Source organism: Dama dama, chromosome 20 (genome assembly GCF_033118175.1).
Source record: "Dama dama isolate Ldn47 chromosome 20, ASM3311817v1, whole genome shotgun sequence".
Taxonomy (NCBI): Eukaryota; Metazoa; Chordata; class Mammalia; order Artiodactyla; family Cervidae; genus Dama; species Dama dama.
In genome coordinates, this window is record NC_083700.1 from 44,036,380 (window position 1) to 44,051,443 (window position 15,064).

General features: G+C 39.9%; 1 protein-coding gene across 2 annotated transcripts in view; it reads right to left on the reverse strand.

Annotated features, from left to right (window-relative positions):
- PLPPR4 (phospholipid phosphatase related 4) overlaps window positions 1-14,637 on the reverse strand; it is a 48,028-nt gene extending 33,391 nt beyond the window's left edge. For both annotated transcript variants that reach the window (XM_061119978.1, XM_061119977.1), the window contains exon 1: window positions 14,473-14,637. In XM_061119978.1, the coding sequence (XP_060975961.1) occupies window positions 14,473-14,550 (78 nt within the window). In that variant the 5' untranslated portion in view covers window positions 14,551-14,637. The remainder of the gene's footprint in view (window positions 1-14,472) is intronic.
- Between the last annotated feature and the right edge of the window lie 427 nt (window positions 14,638-15,064).

Here is a 15,064-nt window from a genome sequence, read left to right on the forward strand (position 1 = left end):
AAGAGAAACAAATTTCTGATTTTGATATTTAATGTGACAACCTTAAGTTATATACACATAAATTATTGACTTTGAGACATCAATATTTGTAAACTACTTCTTTTGAGTTGTTTACTAAGTTAAGTATCAAATTTGTCCTTAAAACATTTTATTTTATGTCATTCTAACTTCAAAGTTTATTCAAAATGTAGTCTCCACCACTTTCTTTAACCATTTTTAAAATTGAAGTATAGCTAGTTTATAATATTGTGTTAATTTCAGGTGTACCGCAAAGTGACTCAATTATATATGTGTGTGTGCTTTTTCGGATTACTTTCCACTGTAGGTTATTACAAGATACTGAATACAGTTCCCTGTGGTATACATGGGTCTTTGTTGTTGATTTTATATGTAGTAGTGTGCATCTAATAATCCCAAACTCCTAGTTTATCTCCCTTCACTCAGCTATCCCCTTTGGTAACCATAAGTTTGTTGTCTAAGTATATGAGTCTATTTTTGTTTTATAAATTAATTCATTTGTACATTTTTTTTAGACTCCACAAATGAGTGATGTCATATGGTATTCATCTTTCTTTTGTTACTTATTTCACTTAAAATGATAATGTCTAGGTACATCCACGCTGTTGCAAATAAACCATTTTATTTAAGGACTATAAAAGTTTATGTTTTATATTATGTAATAACTAATTAGTTTATCTAGCAAATGGTTATTGAGTGTACACCACGTGCCTGATATATTTCATTCAATCCATAAGTTATCCAGAGAAGGGATCTAATCTACTCTGGGAGATGATAATTCAGCAATATATCATTAGCCACTGTCTTTTCAAACTTGTCTCCTATATAATTGTTGTTGTTGCTCAGTTGCTAATTTATGTCTGACTCTGAGATCATATTTAAATGTGCATTATAGTCCCACCTTCAAGATTAAAATCTTTCCAAGGCTGCTTAAGACCTAATTTACTTGAATATGTCTATAAAAGGGATTGATGAATAAGAGATATTGAAGGGGGATGGTTAATGCGGGACATTAATAACTTTAATTTTCCAACATCCTAAGGGTGTGATTAAATTAAGTATGATTGTTATGTGTTTCATTGTGAGATGCACCAAAAAGTCAAATTATGAACAAAATATATAAAAGAAATAAAATGAAATATGGGATACAAGTATATCACACAAACACATTTTATTACTAACAAATCTAATAATTTACTCTACCACAACAACAATAAAAAAAAAAAGTCTTTGCTGGCATGTGCACTTTATATCAAATAATTTTCTATGAAAATTAAAACTACAAGTTCTTTGCTTAAATATGCCTCTCTTTGAAGTTGCAAATCTCAAATAATCCATAGGTATGCTCCAGATCATAAATGAGCATAAATATAATTAGGAATCAGGACTTATAGATCTTAGAGACTGATTCAATCTTAACCTTCATCACAACTTATTTTTCATATACAAATGTCTCCACTGGCTGAGAAAAGAAAGCTAAGAAAAACAATTATGTTCATAACTATTAGTCTTATTTTACTCCATCCATTCAATAAAACTTTATTGAAATTCTACTATAGATTAGAAGGTGTGCCAGTAATGATTCCATATTATTTCCATTAATTTAACCAAAAGGCATATAGTAAACAATCAATAAGTATTTATTAAATGAATAAATGAATTTTCATAAAAGTACAAACAGAATACACTCTGCTATTTTACTTCGGCACCCATTTTGGAGTGTATTTAATATAAGATTGGTCTCTTTTAGACCATCCACAAAGGCCCAGTTTCTGAAGCATGAGTAGAACTTAATTAAATGACGATTTTACCGCCAAAGCAGTCCTACAGCACAGGCTTTGGTAAGGACATTATATTGTAGACAATACATCCATACATATTTCCATGGTTATTACTCACAAACAACCGTCCACTAAATGTACTGATAACTTGTTCATCTTTTCCTGAAAATACACTGATTTTTATTACCTTTATTTCTTCTTCTCTTTAATTTGTACCTAAATGGCCTAATGTCAGTTTTAGCAGAATGTACAGAAGTGATCTTGATTTCAAAACCAAGCCCAAGGTGTCCCTGGGAGGTGTGAGCAGGAAGGGTTCCTTGTTGGCATTCAGTTTTTTTGTGGCATAAGATGGCAGAGTAGGGGGAATTGCACTCATCTTCTGCGAGAACTCCAAAACAACTCGCTGCTGAACAACCGTCAAATGGAGAATGTTAGATCCCACCAAAAAAAAAAAAAACACCCATACCCCACATCCAAGGGCAAAGGTATAGCCCCAGAAAGATGATAGGAGGGGCAAAATCACATTGAGAATCAAACCCCTCACCTGCCAGAGGTGCCCAGAGGACTCAAACAACCCTTGTGAGCACAAGGACCCAGAGACCCCATAGAGACTAAGCCAGAACTGTTGTTTGAGTGTCTCCTGAGAAGCTATGGGTCAGCAGTGGCCTGCCGTAGGGGCAGGGGCTCTGGGTGCAGCAGACATGGGTATGGCATAAACCCTCTTGGAGGAGGTCGTCATTAAACCCACCATAGCACTGCCAGAACTTATATAGGACTGGGAAACAGACTCTTGGAGGGCACAAACAACGTTGGGTGTAGCAGGACCCAGGAGAAAAAAGCAGTGATCCTGCAAGAGATTGACCCAGACTTGCCCGTGATTGTCCACCAGTCTCCGGTGGAGGAGTGGGTCAATGGTGGCCTGCTGCAGGGTCAGGGGCACTGAGTGTGCATGCCTGCATGGGACATTTTCAAGGAGGTCGCCATTACCTTCATTACTTCCACCATAGTTTGGCCTCAGGTCAAACAACAGGGAGGGACACAGCCCTGCCCATCAACAGAAAATTGGATTAAAGACTTACTGAGCATGGCCCCCACATCAGAACAAGACCCAGTTCCCCCTGAGTAAGTCTTTCTTATCAGGAAGCTTCCATAAGCCTCTTATCCTTATCCATCAGAGGGCAGACAGACTGAAAACCACAATCACAGAAAACTAACCAAAGTGATCACATGGACCACAGCCTTGTCAAACTCAATGAAACTATGAGCTATGAAGTGTAGGGTCACCCAAGATGGACAGGTCTTGGTGGAGAGTTCTGACAAAACGTGGTCCACTGGAGAAGGGAATGGCAAACCACTTCAGTATTCTTGCCTTGAGAACCCCATGAACAGCATGAAAAGGCAAAAAGATAGGACACAGAAAGATGAACTCCCCAGGTTGGTAGGTGCCCAATATGCTACAGGAGATAAGTAGAGAAATAACTCCAGAATGAGGAGATGGAGCCAAAGCAAAAACAAAACCCAGTTATGGATGTAACTGGTGATGGAAATAAAGACCGATGGTATAAACAGCAATACTGCATAGGAACCTGGAATGCTAGATCCATGAATCAAGGCAAATTGGAAGTGGTCAAACAGGAGATGGCAAGAGTGAACATCGACATTTTAGGAATCAGTAAACCAAAATGGACTGGAATGGGTGAATTTAACTCAGATGACCATTATATCTACTACTGTGGGCAAGAATCCCTTAGAAAAAATGGAGTAGCCATCATAGTAAACAAAAGACTCTGAAATGCAGTACTTGGATGCAATCTCAAAAACGACAGAATGATCTCTGTTCGTTTCCAAGGTAAACCATTCAATATCTCAGTAAGCCAAGTCTATGCCCCGACCAGTAATGGTGAAGAAGCTGAAGTTGAACAGTTCTATGAAGACTTACAAGACCATCTAGAACTAACACCCAAAAAAAGATGTCCTTTTCATTACAGGGGACTGGAATGCAAAAGGAGGAAGTCAAGAGATACCTGGAGTAACAGGCAAATTTTCCCTTGGAGTACAAAATGAAGCAGGACAAAGGCTAACAGAGTTTTGCCAAGAGAATGCACTTGTCATAGTAAACACCCTCTTCCAGCAACACAAGACAGATTCTACACATGGACATCACCAGATGGTAAATACCAAAATCAAATTGATTATATTCTTTGTAGCCAAAGATGGAGAAACTCTACACAGTCAGCAAAAATAAGACCGGTAGCTGACTGCAGCTCAGATCATGAACTCCTTATTGCCAAATTCAGACTTAAATTGAAGAAAGTAGGGAAAACCACTAGACCATACAGGTATGACCTAAATCATATCCCTTACAATTATACAGTGGAAGTGACAAATAGATTCAAGGGATTAGATCTGATAGACAGAGTGCCTGATGAACTATGGATGGAGGTTCATGACATTGTACAGGAGGCAGTGATCAAGACCATCCCCAAGAAAAAGAAATGCAAAAAGGCAAAGTGGTTGTCTGAGGAGGCCTTACAAATAGCTGTGAAAAGAAGAGAAGTGAAAGGCAAAGGAGAAAAGGAAAGATATACCCATCTGAATGCAGAGTTCCAAATACTAGCAAGGAGAGATAAGAAAGCCCTTTTCAGTGACCAATGCAAAGAAACAGGAAAACAATAGAATGGAAAAGACTAGAGATCTCTTCAAGAAAGTAACAGATACCAAGGGAGTATTTCATGCAAAGATGCACACAATAAAGGACAGAAATGGTATGGACCTAACAGAAGCAGAAGATATTAAGATGAGGTGGCAAGAATATACAGACGAACTATACAAAGAAGATCTTCATGACCCAGATAATCACAATGGTGTGATCACTCACTTAGAGCCAGCCATCCTGAAACGCAAAGTCAAGTGGGCTTTAGGAAGCATCACTATGAACAAAGCTAGTGGAGGTGAGGAAATTCCAGTTGAGCTATTTCAAATCCTAAAACATGGCTCTGTGAAAGTGCTGCATTCAATATGCCAGCAAACTTGGAAAACTTAGCAGTGGCCACAGGACTGGAAAAGGTCAGTTTTCATTCCAATCCCAAAGAAAGGCAATGCCAAAGAATGCTCAAACTATCACACAATTGCACTCATCTCACACGCTAGTAAAGTAATGCTCAAAATTCTCCAAGGCAGGCTTCAAGAGTACATGAACCGAGAACTTCCAGATGTTCAAGCTGGATTTAGAAGAGGCAGAGGAACCAGAGATCAAATTGCCAACATCCATTGGATCATTGAAAAAGCAAGAGAGTTCCAGGAAAACATCTGCTTTATTGACTACATCAAAGCCTTTGACTGTGGATCACAACAAACTGTGGAAAACTTAAAGAGGTAGGAATACCAGACCACCTGACCTGCCTCCTGAGAAATCTGTATGCAGGTCAGGAAGCAACAGTTAGAACCAGACATGGAACAACAGACTGGTTCCAGGTGGAAAGGAGAACATCAAGGCTGTATATTGTCACCCTGCTTATTTCACTTATATGCAGAGTACATCATGAGAAATGCCAGGCTGGATGAAGCACAAGTTGGAATCAGGATGGCTGGGAGAAATATCAATAACCTCAGATATGCAGATGACACCACCCTTATGAAAGAAAGCGAAGAAGAACTAAAGAGCCTCTTGATGAAAGTGAAAGAGGAAAGTGAAAAAGTTGGCTTAAAACTCAACATTCAGAAAACTAAGATCATTGCATCTGGTCCCGTCACTGCAAGGCAAATAGATGGGGAAACAATGAAACAGTGAGAGAGTTTATTTTCTTGGGCTCCAAAACCACTGCAGTTGGTGACTGCAGTCATAAACTTAAGAGACGCTTGCTCCTTGGAAGAAAAGCTATGACTAACCTAGACAGCATATTAAAAAGCAGAGACATTACTTTGCCAACAAAGGTCTGTCTAAGTCAAAGCTATGGTTGGATGTAAGAGTTGGACTATAAAGAAAGCTGAGCACTGAAGAATTGATGCTTTTGAACTGTGGTGTTGGAGAAGACTCTTGAGAGTTCCATGGACTGCAAGTCCAGGGACCAAACCAGATAATCCTAAAGGAAATCAGTCCTGAATATTCATTGGAAGGACTCATGCTGAAGCTGAAACTCAAATACTTTGGACACTTGATAAGAAGAACTGACTCATTTGAAAAGACCCTGATGCTAGGAAAGATTGAAGGTGGCAGGAGAAGGGGACTACAGAGGATGAGATGGTTGGATGGCATCATGACTCAATGGAAATGAATTTGAGTATGTTCCGGGAGCTGGTGATGGACAGGGAAGCCTGGCTTGCTGCAGTCCATGGGGTTGCAAAGAGTCAGACACGACTGAATGACTAAACTGAACTACACTGAATAGAAACCATCTTATGATAGAAAATAAGGAAGCAATTATCCTCCCTACGATGATTAAGGTAAATGTTTGTGATTTAAAAACAACGAAACAACCGACTATATAGCAAAGGGAACTCTACTCAAGCTCTGTGGTGACCTAAATGGAAAGTAAACCCAAAAGAGAGGGGATATATGTATATATATAGCTGACTCACTTTGCTGTACAGAGGAAACCAACACAACATTGTAGCAAATACACTCCAATAACAACTAAAAAAAAAATAAAACAAAGGCCCAGTGATGGACCTAAGAGATGATTGATTCAGCGCCTAATTAAAGACTGGAAAAACACACTGATATCAATTTTGTCCAAAGAATTGACAATCCATTCCAGTATTCTTGTCTGGGAAATCCCATAGACAGAGGAACCTGAGGGGTCACAGACCATCGAATCGCAAAAGAGTCAGACACAACTTAGCAACCAAACAGTAATAACCTTGGCTTTCACATTCCAAAACCCAGCTCACTATAAGGAAATGATTCTAGTCCATAGTTACATGGAAGTACATGTCTCAATTAATTAATTCTAGAAGAAACTAAAGAAAGCTTAGATGTTTCTAATTAGACATTTCACAGTAAATACAATCATTTTTCTTCCTGTGGTCAACAGGGGAAAATAGCACTACTTGGGCTTTAGACAAATTCTTGAGCTTTAGACACTACTTGAGCTTTAGACACTACTTGGGCTTTAGACAAATGCATGAGTCTCAGTTACTTAATTTGCAAAACAGACTTAATATCTACTCCTCTGTTGTATTAAAAGGATCACATGAAATAATGTATGTGAAAAAGTAACATTAAACTATAATGTAAACTGTTTTATCAAACTGGGCTTCCCTGGTGGCTCAGTGGTAAGGAATCTGCCTGCCAATGCAGGAGACCTGGGTTCGATTCCTGGGTCAGGAAGATCCCCTGGAGAAGAAAATGGCAACCCACTCTGGTATTCTTGCCTGGGAAATCCCATGGACAGAGGAGCCTGATAGGCTACAGTCCATGGGGTCGCAAAGAGTCAGACATGTCTTAGAGACTAAAAAACATAAAACTGTAAAGAAAATTCAGTTATTTTGTCACTGATATTGTAAATTATATCCTCACTCCTTTCAATGTTTCCACTTTCCTTTCCTGTCAGAGACCTCATCATGTCCAGAGAAGTCATTGTGAAATGATAAGCAGACAATTAAGCAATGAGAAAGAAAAGCATCACTTACAATTTTATGATTTTCAGCTGGAAACATGCTTTTCAACAAGTCTAACAATTTGGAAAAGCAGATCCATTCATAACTGCTTTAACTTGCTAATGCAATGTGATATGAAATATGTAAAGGGCTTTAGATATAAAGCTCAAAAACTGAACACAATTTATTCATGTGTAGAATTATAATGACCTATATTGTGTTATAATCCAGAGGGAAACCCTGTAATGTAAGGAATTCTAGAAATAGTATAATTAGAGAGGAGCAGCAGAACAGCAGTGGGGAGACAGGCTGTATTCTTGTCTGATATTAACCATCGTGTGTTTTTAGGTAACTCAGTTAACCTTTTCAAGCCACAGTTTTCTCATTTGTGATAGGAGAATCAAACCAAGTGTTCTGGGAGTACATGACTTTATTAGACCTAATTCAGCAATGAGACATTTCCTCACATTTTGTTCTTGATACGTTGCATGAGAAATAGCCTGTGATGTACACACATGCAGGGAAGAAATCTTTGTGATAATATTTGTAACACACTCCCAAAGTAAACACTAAAAATTGCACCCTTAATGCTTTTTATTTAACAAGCCAATTTAGACAACTCAAGTCCCTAATGGAATCCCCAGAGCTTGCTCACAAAGTTGATGCCCATTGCCTCCACATGCCTTTCATGCCTATCTTCTATTTTTCTCATGTTTTTTCTCCTAATCCTCCTTGGTCTAACCTCCCTCCATTTCTATTCTATTAGGAATTCTTTCCTCCATGCTCTATCGTTCTCACACACATACACAATCTATTTTTCTAAATTTTTTAAAATTCTGACTCTTCCTTCTCAGTCTACCCAAAGCTCCGTGTTCACTCTTCCTTCACAGGAGTCTCAAGGGTACCACTTGTGCTTTCCCAAAGGAAGCATCTTTTTGGGTAGATAGCCCCTGTGCCATCTACACGTCTGCGTCAGAATTAAACTAGTTGCTCTCAGTAGAAGATAGCAGTATCAAAGCCAGGTTCAGTAGCTAAATGAAGAGAAAACTCAGTTCCACAGAGTAGAACCCCCACAAGACCTCATCCACACACATGACTTCCAAAACCACAAAGCTAGCCAAGTCACGGGAGAGGTCTCCCAGCCCACTCCCTCATTAAGGTTAGCGTTATTAGAGTCATTGTGAGGTGGACTGGGGTAATGGTAATGCAAGAGGGAGATGGACAAGCACCCAAATCGTGGCTCTTCTCTTAACTGCTGTGTCCCTAGAAAGACATTTAGCTCTTTGAGTTACAACATATTGTTTAAAAAAATATGGATAATGATGCCTTCTTGATAGTGTGCTGTGCTGTCCTTCGTCGCTCAGTCGTGTCCGACTCTCTGTGACCCCACAGACTGTAGCCTGCCCGGCTCCTCTATCCATGGGGATTCTCCTGGCAAGAATATTGCAATGGGTTGTCACGCCCTCCTCCAGGGGATCTTCCCAATCAAGGGATCAAACCCAGGTCTCCTGCATTGCAGGAAGATTCTTTCCTGTCTGAGCCTCCAGGGAAGCCCATGAACACTGGAGTGGGTAGCCTACCCCTTGTCCAGGGGATCTTCCTGACCCAGGAATCAAACCGGGGTTTCCTGCATTGCAGGCAGATTCTTTACCAGCTGAGCCACCAGGGAAGCCCCTTCTTGATACTACCTTAATACAAATAATACTACCGTTTAAAGTAGTTCTCAGGATGAAAGATAATGTATACATAGAGTCTGTAATATAAAGGCAGCTTGAAATAGACTATTTCTTTTTATTATTATCATTATCATTAACATCCCTTTAAGGTTGGTAGAAGGCACCCATTTTTTCCCCTACTAGGACAAGGATTACTATGAGTGACTTGACCATGGAGACACAGTAAGATAGTGGAGCAACCTAGGAATAGTATAGAATTCCCTAATAGTTGGTTCTGGGTTCAAGACCTGGTTTCGGTATTTGTGGAAATGTCCTCATTTAGTGTCTCTAAAACCCAGGACTCTATTATTGTCTATATTTCCTTTTTGTTTTTCACCAAAGGACTTTGCACTGTAACTTTAAAAAAGGAAGAAGGATTTGTCAGCTTGCCTCTCTTGGTAGGGTTTGGACTTCTTCTTTGAGTGGACCACCTATGCCACGCTGAAAAGGGAAAAATCCTACAACTACTATTTTGGTATGTGCGATGCAGAAATGTTGTCATTTTGTACTTCCTGCTGATGCTAAAGTTTATGTAAAAGGAAATCAGTTAGCTATATTTCCCAGGAAGATCCTGTGAATTATAAAATTTTCACATAGATCTTGGGCTAAACAGAAATCTTGTGAATTAATGTTTGCTACAATTAAGATACAGTGAACACTTTCCAGTGAGGAAAAACATAAAAACACGTTAAGGTTTTGTCAATAATGTCTAGGCATGATGTTCAGACTGAACTAACCAGGGTATCTTTGCTTGCTTAAACAAAGGCCTTTTGAACTTCTTCAAGCAGGACAGTAACAGAGAAATGATGGCTTCTACTCCTGAACACAATGTCTAGATATTGATTTAAACTATAGTAATTAACCTGCATTAAAAAATTCCTGAAACATATCCATTAAGTACAGTATTCAATTAGTGAAAATTTTCTATATGATTTCAAGCCTGTCGTGTTTAAAATATTTTGAATTGGCTTCACATAGTTATTTCACAAAGGATAGAGAATCTTTTCCCCATTTATTTATTAAGAACTTGCAACTTTCGGTTTCAAGGTTAATTTGTCATTTGTTTATAGTAGGTACTGAGTCAATGTGAACTCATATCTTGGAAAAGGATGACTAATGAGAACAAAATTGTGAGTCTGAGCACAGATGGAAGCATTGTTAAGCTTTGCATAAAGGAAATGAATTAGGCACACACCAGCCTTCTCATGTCTAATATTGGGTTCTTAGGCTGAAACACCTTTTATTAATTTGAGGCGTGCTGCCGGCTGCAATTGCATGGTAAGTGATACAACCATCACTTGGAGAGGGCTTTGGAACTTTAAAGGCAAGAGAAACCTTTTCTTCAGTGGAATGTTCCTTTCCACCCACTTTTCTGTTTAACCTGTTAAGGCCTAGGGTATGCTTGCTTTAAAGTTCCTTTCATAACTTGACTTTTCTCTTCCCAAATTAAACAGTGCAAAACTGAATTGTCAAACATGTTCATAAAGTGAGGTACCATGTTGGAAATCATTTGTGTTTTTCAAATTAATATGTAATATTGATATATTTAATTATTGTCAACCATAAACCCCTTTATCAGCATAAACAATTGGCAGCATAAACCAAAAATGTAAGAAAAAATTAATTATATCCATTAATTTAACATTTGCTTACCATCAAGTTTGGACATAACCTGAGACATGATTACTTTATTTTAGTGACTAAGTACCTCAGCCTATATATAGGATATAATTTCTATACCCTGACACCATGCAAAAGCACCTGATACATCCTGAGTGCATATTCTAGCTCAGGTATGATAGTTGGTATATTTCATGCTTTAACTGCATAATATTTTCTAAGATACATGGATATTATAATTTCTATTACCTATGAATAAATACATTTCTGTCATATCGTATAATTTTTATCACATGTGTAGAAATTGAGAATGAGAGAAGTAACTTGGCCAGAATTATCCAAGCAGTATGTAGAACAGGTGGTATATGAACCAGGTCAAGCTGTCTATCAGACCAGGTTTTCTGGCCATAATTCAGTTTAACCTGATTTCAGCCTCCTCTGGTTGGAATGAATGTTGTTCTTCACTTTCCTAGTTAGTTTCTTCACATGCTATGCTGTGCTTAATGGCTCAGTCATGTCTGACTCTTGGCGACTCCATGAACAGTAGCCCACCAGGCTCCTCTGTCCATGGGGATTCTCCAGGCAAAAATACTGGAGTGGGTTGTCATGCCCTCCTCCAGGGGATCTTTCCAGCCTAGGGATCGAACCCAGGTCTCCTGCGTTTCAGGCAGATTCTGTACCATCTGAGCCACCAGGGAAGCCTGAGAATACTGGATTGTGTAGTCTTTCCCTCCTCCAGGGGATTTTCCTGACCCAGGAATCGAACCGGGGTCTCCTGCATTGCAGGTGGATTCTTTACCAGCTGAGATACCAAGGAAGACCTAGTTTCTTCATATTTAATGCCTATCATGAATAGCAATTTAAAACAGCCTGAACTCCAAGAAGAAAGGCAAAGTTTAAATTGTCCGTGGTACCACTGACTTGAGACTCAGAGACTTTTCTTCTCTAAAATTTCTTTAGAGTATCTTCTGTTATAATAGAGAAACTTTTTGGGATGGTAGGAAAATGTGTTAGTCTTTTCTTATATTATTTCTGACTTTAGTTATATGTTAAGAAAGGTCTTTCACACTGTAAAGTCTAAAAAAAATATGGTTATGCTATTATTACTGTTTAGTTTTTAACCATTTCTTAAAATTTAAATTATTGGTCTGTCTGGAATTTATTTTTGTGTGGGATATGGTAGGAACCTAACTTAAGTCTTAGGTCCCATTTTCTCCTCAAATTCTGGTCTTTTTTTACCTTTTTGTTCCTTACATTATTGTCTGACATAACAGAAAAGACTTGAAATATGTGCTTTGGGTTGATATGTGGTGAAAGACTCACTCATGTTTCATTCTTCCATTTTAATTACTAAGGTCTGGGGAAACTATACTGGAAAGCAAAGTGCCATTACTCCAGAGCATTTTACTGACATGTTAATTCATGCTATATTTATTCATCCTCCAAAGGAGATACAAAGCTCATTCTCACTGCCTACAAAATGAGTCATTCCAAAGGAGTACAGTAGTGCATTCTGTCAACTCTTTAAATAATCGGTGTACTAATGCCTCCTCTCATTTTTGAGAGGCTCTTTAGTGGTTCATCATGAATATAAATTTCGGAGAGATCATCTGCAATCCAGTTTTGTGGCTCTTCCTTTGAAATCTGCTACTCTCAAGACATAATGTCATAAGTACACATCCAGACTCCATGAATTGTTTTCAAGAAATGGTTCTATAGCTTGTCCTACTAGGGAATCCATAGATGGTGTCTGAATGGTTCAAAGTGAAGGTAATGATTTTGAGTTGTTTCCACTCATGGAAAAGAACAAACATTTGTGAGATGCTTGTTCCTATAGAACATATTTCAATGTATTTTGAGGCATTTTTACTTTTAAAATTTTAAATTAAAAGATAATGTACTCCTATTAAAGGCACCTCAAAAGTGCACACATAGATTCTTTTAGGTACATCCTTAATTCTCTGGTTTGCATCCTCTTTCATGAAAGTGTTTTCCTCGAAGCCATACAGCTACAATCTAAATGTGGTCAGATTCTAGCTGACCTCAAGTGTGCTCTGTCCTGGAGACAGAAGCCAGCAATGAACTGATTTCTCCTGGACAGATGTAATAGATCCAGAAGGGAATGAACATGCTTTTGCACAAAACCACAGCGGATTAGCAATGCGACAAGTGGCCTGACAGGATTTAACTTGAAGGCAGGGATCTCATCTCTCTATCTCTTTACCCTGTTCATCATGGAATCTTCTGTGCCCACATTTTTTTCCTCGGGAAAACTCTTCATAAGCTTTCAACAAAATTATCTAAACCATGGCCTCAAAATCCCTTGTGAAAAGAGAAAAGATAAAAATAAATGAATCAATTAATTACTTTAAATAAACAGGTCATTTTTTTCCCTTCTTTTCTATTGGTCATGGATGAAGGAATCACCCATCATTTCTCTGAGATTTATGCAAATCACGTACATCTTTCTTAACCCTGAAACCATTTTTTTTAAAATTTGCAAGACCTAAGAGAAACCTGCAGGTATACTGTTATCTATAAAAACAATCTGACAATGTCACTTCTCCCAAGTTTCAAAACAGTGACTATACCTCAACACAGATAAGCCTCACAATCATCAGATACAGAATCTACTATCTGTACTTGTAAGTGCTAAACCTCCATATTTGGCTGAAAAGACAGCCAAGGAAGGATATTTATAATTCAGCAACAGTCTTATACTTCTCTCTGAAATCCAGGCTCTAATTACACAGAATACAGTTTTATGCTTAAAACCATATGATTTCACTAAACATATTCAACACATCTCTTCTCTACCTATGATTTAATAAACCTCTTGCTTAAAAATGTCTTCCTAATGCAGTGGACCACAGTGCATGGAATCACTGGACCTGTCAATCTTTATAACCCTCCCATAAATTGTACCTCCCTTAAATACCGCATTTTGGTAACTTAGACACTCATTATGAATATATCTGCATGTTAACTGCTTATCTGTGATACAGCTCAGCACAGAATAAATGCACATGTACAAATCATGTAAAATCAGATGATGTCATTTATTTTAAAAATATTATACATACATATACATATGTATAAATATACATATACATGTATATATGCATATAATTTTTGTTAACCATGGAAATAAGCTAATAGATTGATACCTAGAGATGTGGACCCAATTTTAGAAGCAGATGTGAACACCATAGTAATTTTAATAGGGGAGGGGCTTTTTGTTTTTGTTTTTGTGTAATAAAGCAATCGATATTCCTAATCCTATATAAACATCCCCAGCCCTCAGACACCCAGGGCATGGCTGTGTGTATTTGAACTCCCTTAGAAAGCTCACAGAGTTCTAGACAGCTATTCGTAGATTGAGGACACAAATCCCAAAATATCAGCATCATGGCCCTTCCGGGCCAGGGACGACGCTGAGCACACAGGCAGTCCAGGAGGGCCAGGGAACTAGCCCCACGCTCACTCACACAGGTATCTCCCCGTCTGCAGGCCCCCAGCAGTGGCAACGCTAGTGGCAACCAGCCCGGGCTGGCGGGCACTCACAGGCACACTCCGGGGAGATCCCGAGAAACCTAGGGGGAAAGGGGAGCGTGGGGGCATTTGGGGGCAGCAGCGCGCACCCAGCATGGTCTCTGCTCCTCCAACACCTTCCGGGACCCGAACTGGCTCCGGAGCCGCCCGGAGGATCTGCATTATGCCAAGGCGCTGGGCCAACTCACCTCCACGAAATAAAAGCAGGGCAGGAGAGTCACGCTGTCCTTGATCACTTTGCCCTTTGGCCTCTCCTTCGCCGACATCCCTGCCGCCTGCCCGGGATGCGTTCTCCCCGGGGCGAGGTGTGCACAGCGCAGCCCAGGCGAGATGCCTCCTCCAGCCGCAAGCGCCCGGCGCCGCTGATGTCACATTCCCCGCGGGCACCGCTGGAGCCAGCGCGGTGCAGGCTGCGCCCCCGCCTCTCCCCGCCCCTCTTTGCAGCAACCCAGCGGCTCCCGGAGCGAGCAGGTCCCCCGCCTCCCCTACCCTGGCTGCCACCCCCGGTTTTTCTCGGCGGAGACGTCCAGCTCCTTCCTCCAAGCTGTTGCTGCAATGGCTTCCCCTCCCCGCCACCCTCCCTCTGCTCTCCACCGCCCTGGCGAGGCTTCGTGGCGGTCGGGGCTTGACGTCAAGAATCGGCAAAGGGGGACGCACTCTTGGATGCTGCAGCCCGAGGCTGAGGAGAGCAGGCACCCACGGCCCCCCGGAAGCCTCCTGGATCCCTCTAGGAACTCTTATTCAGGACTGCTGCAGAGCGGAAGCTCGGGTCTTGCGCAC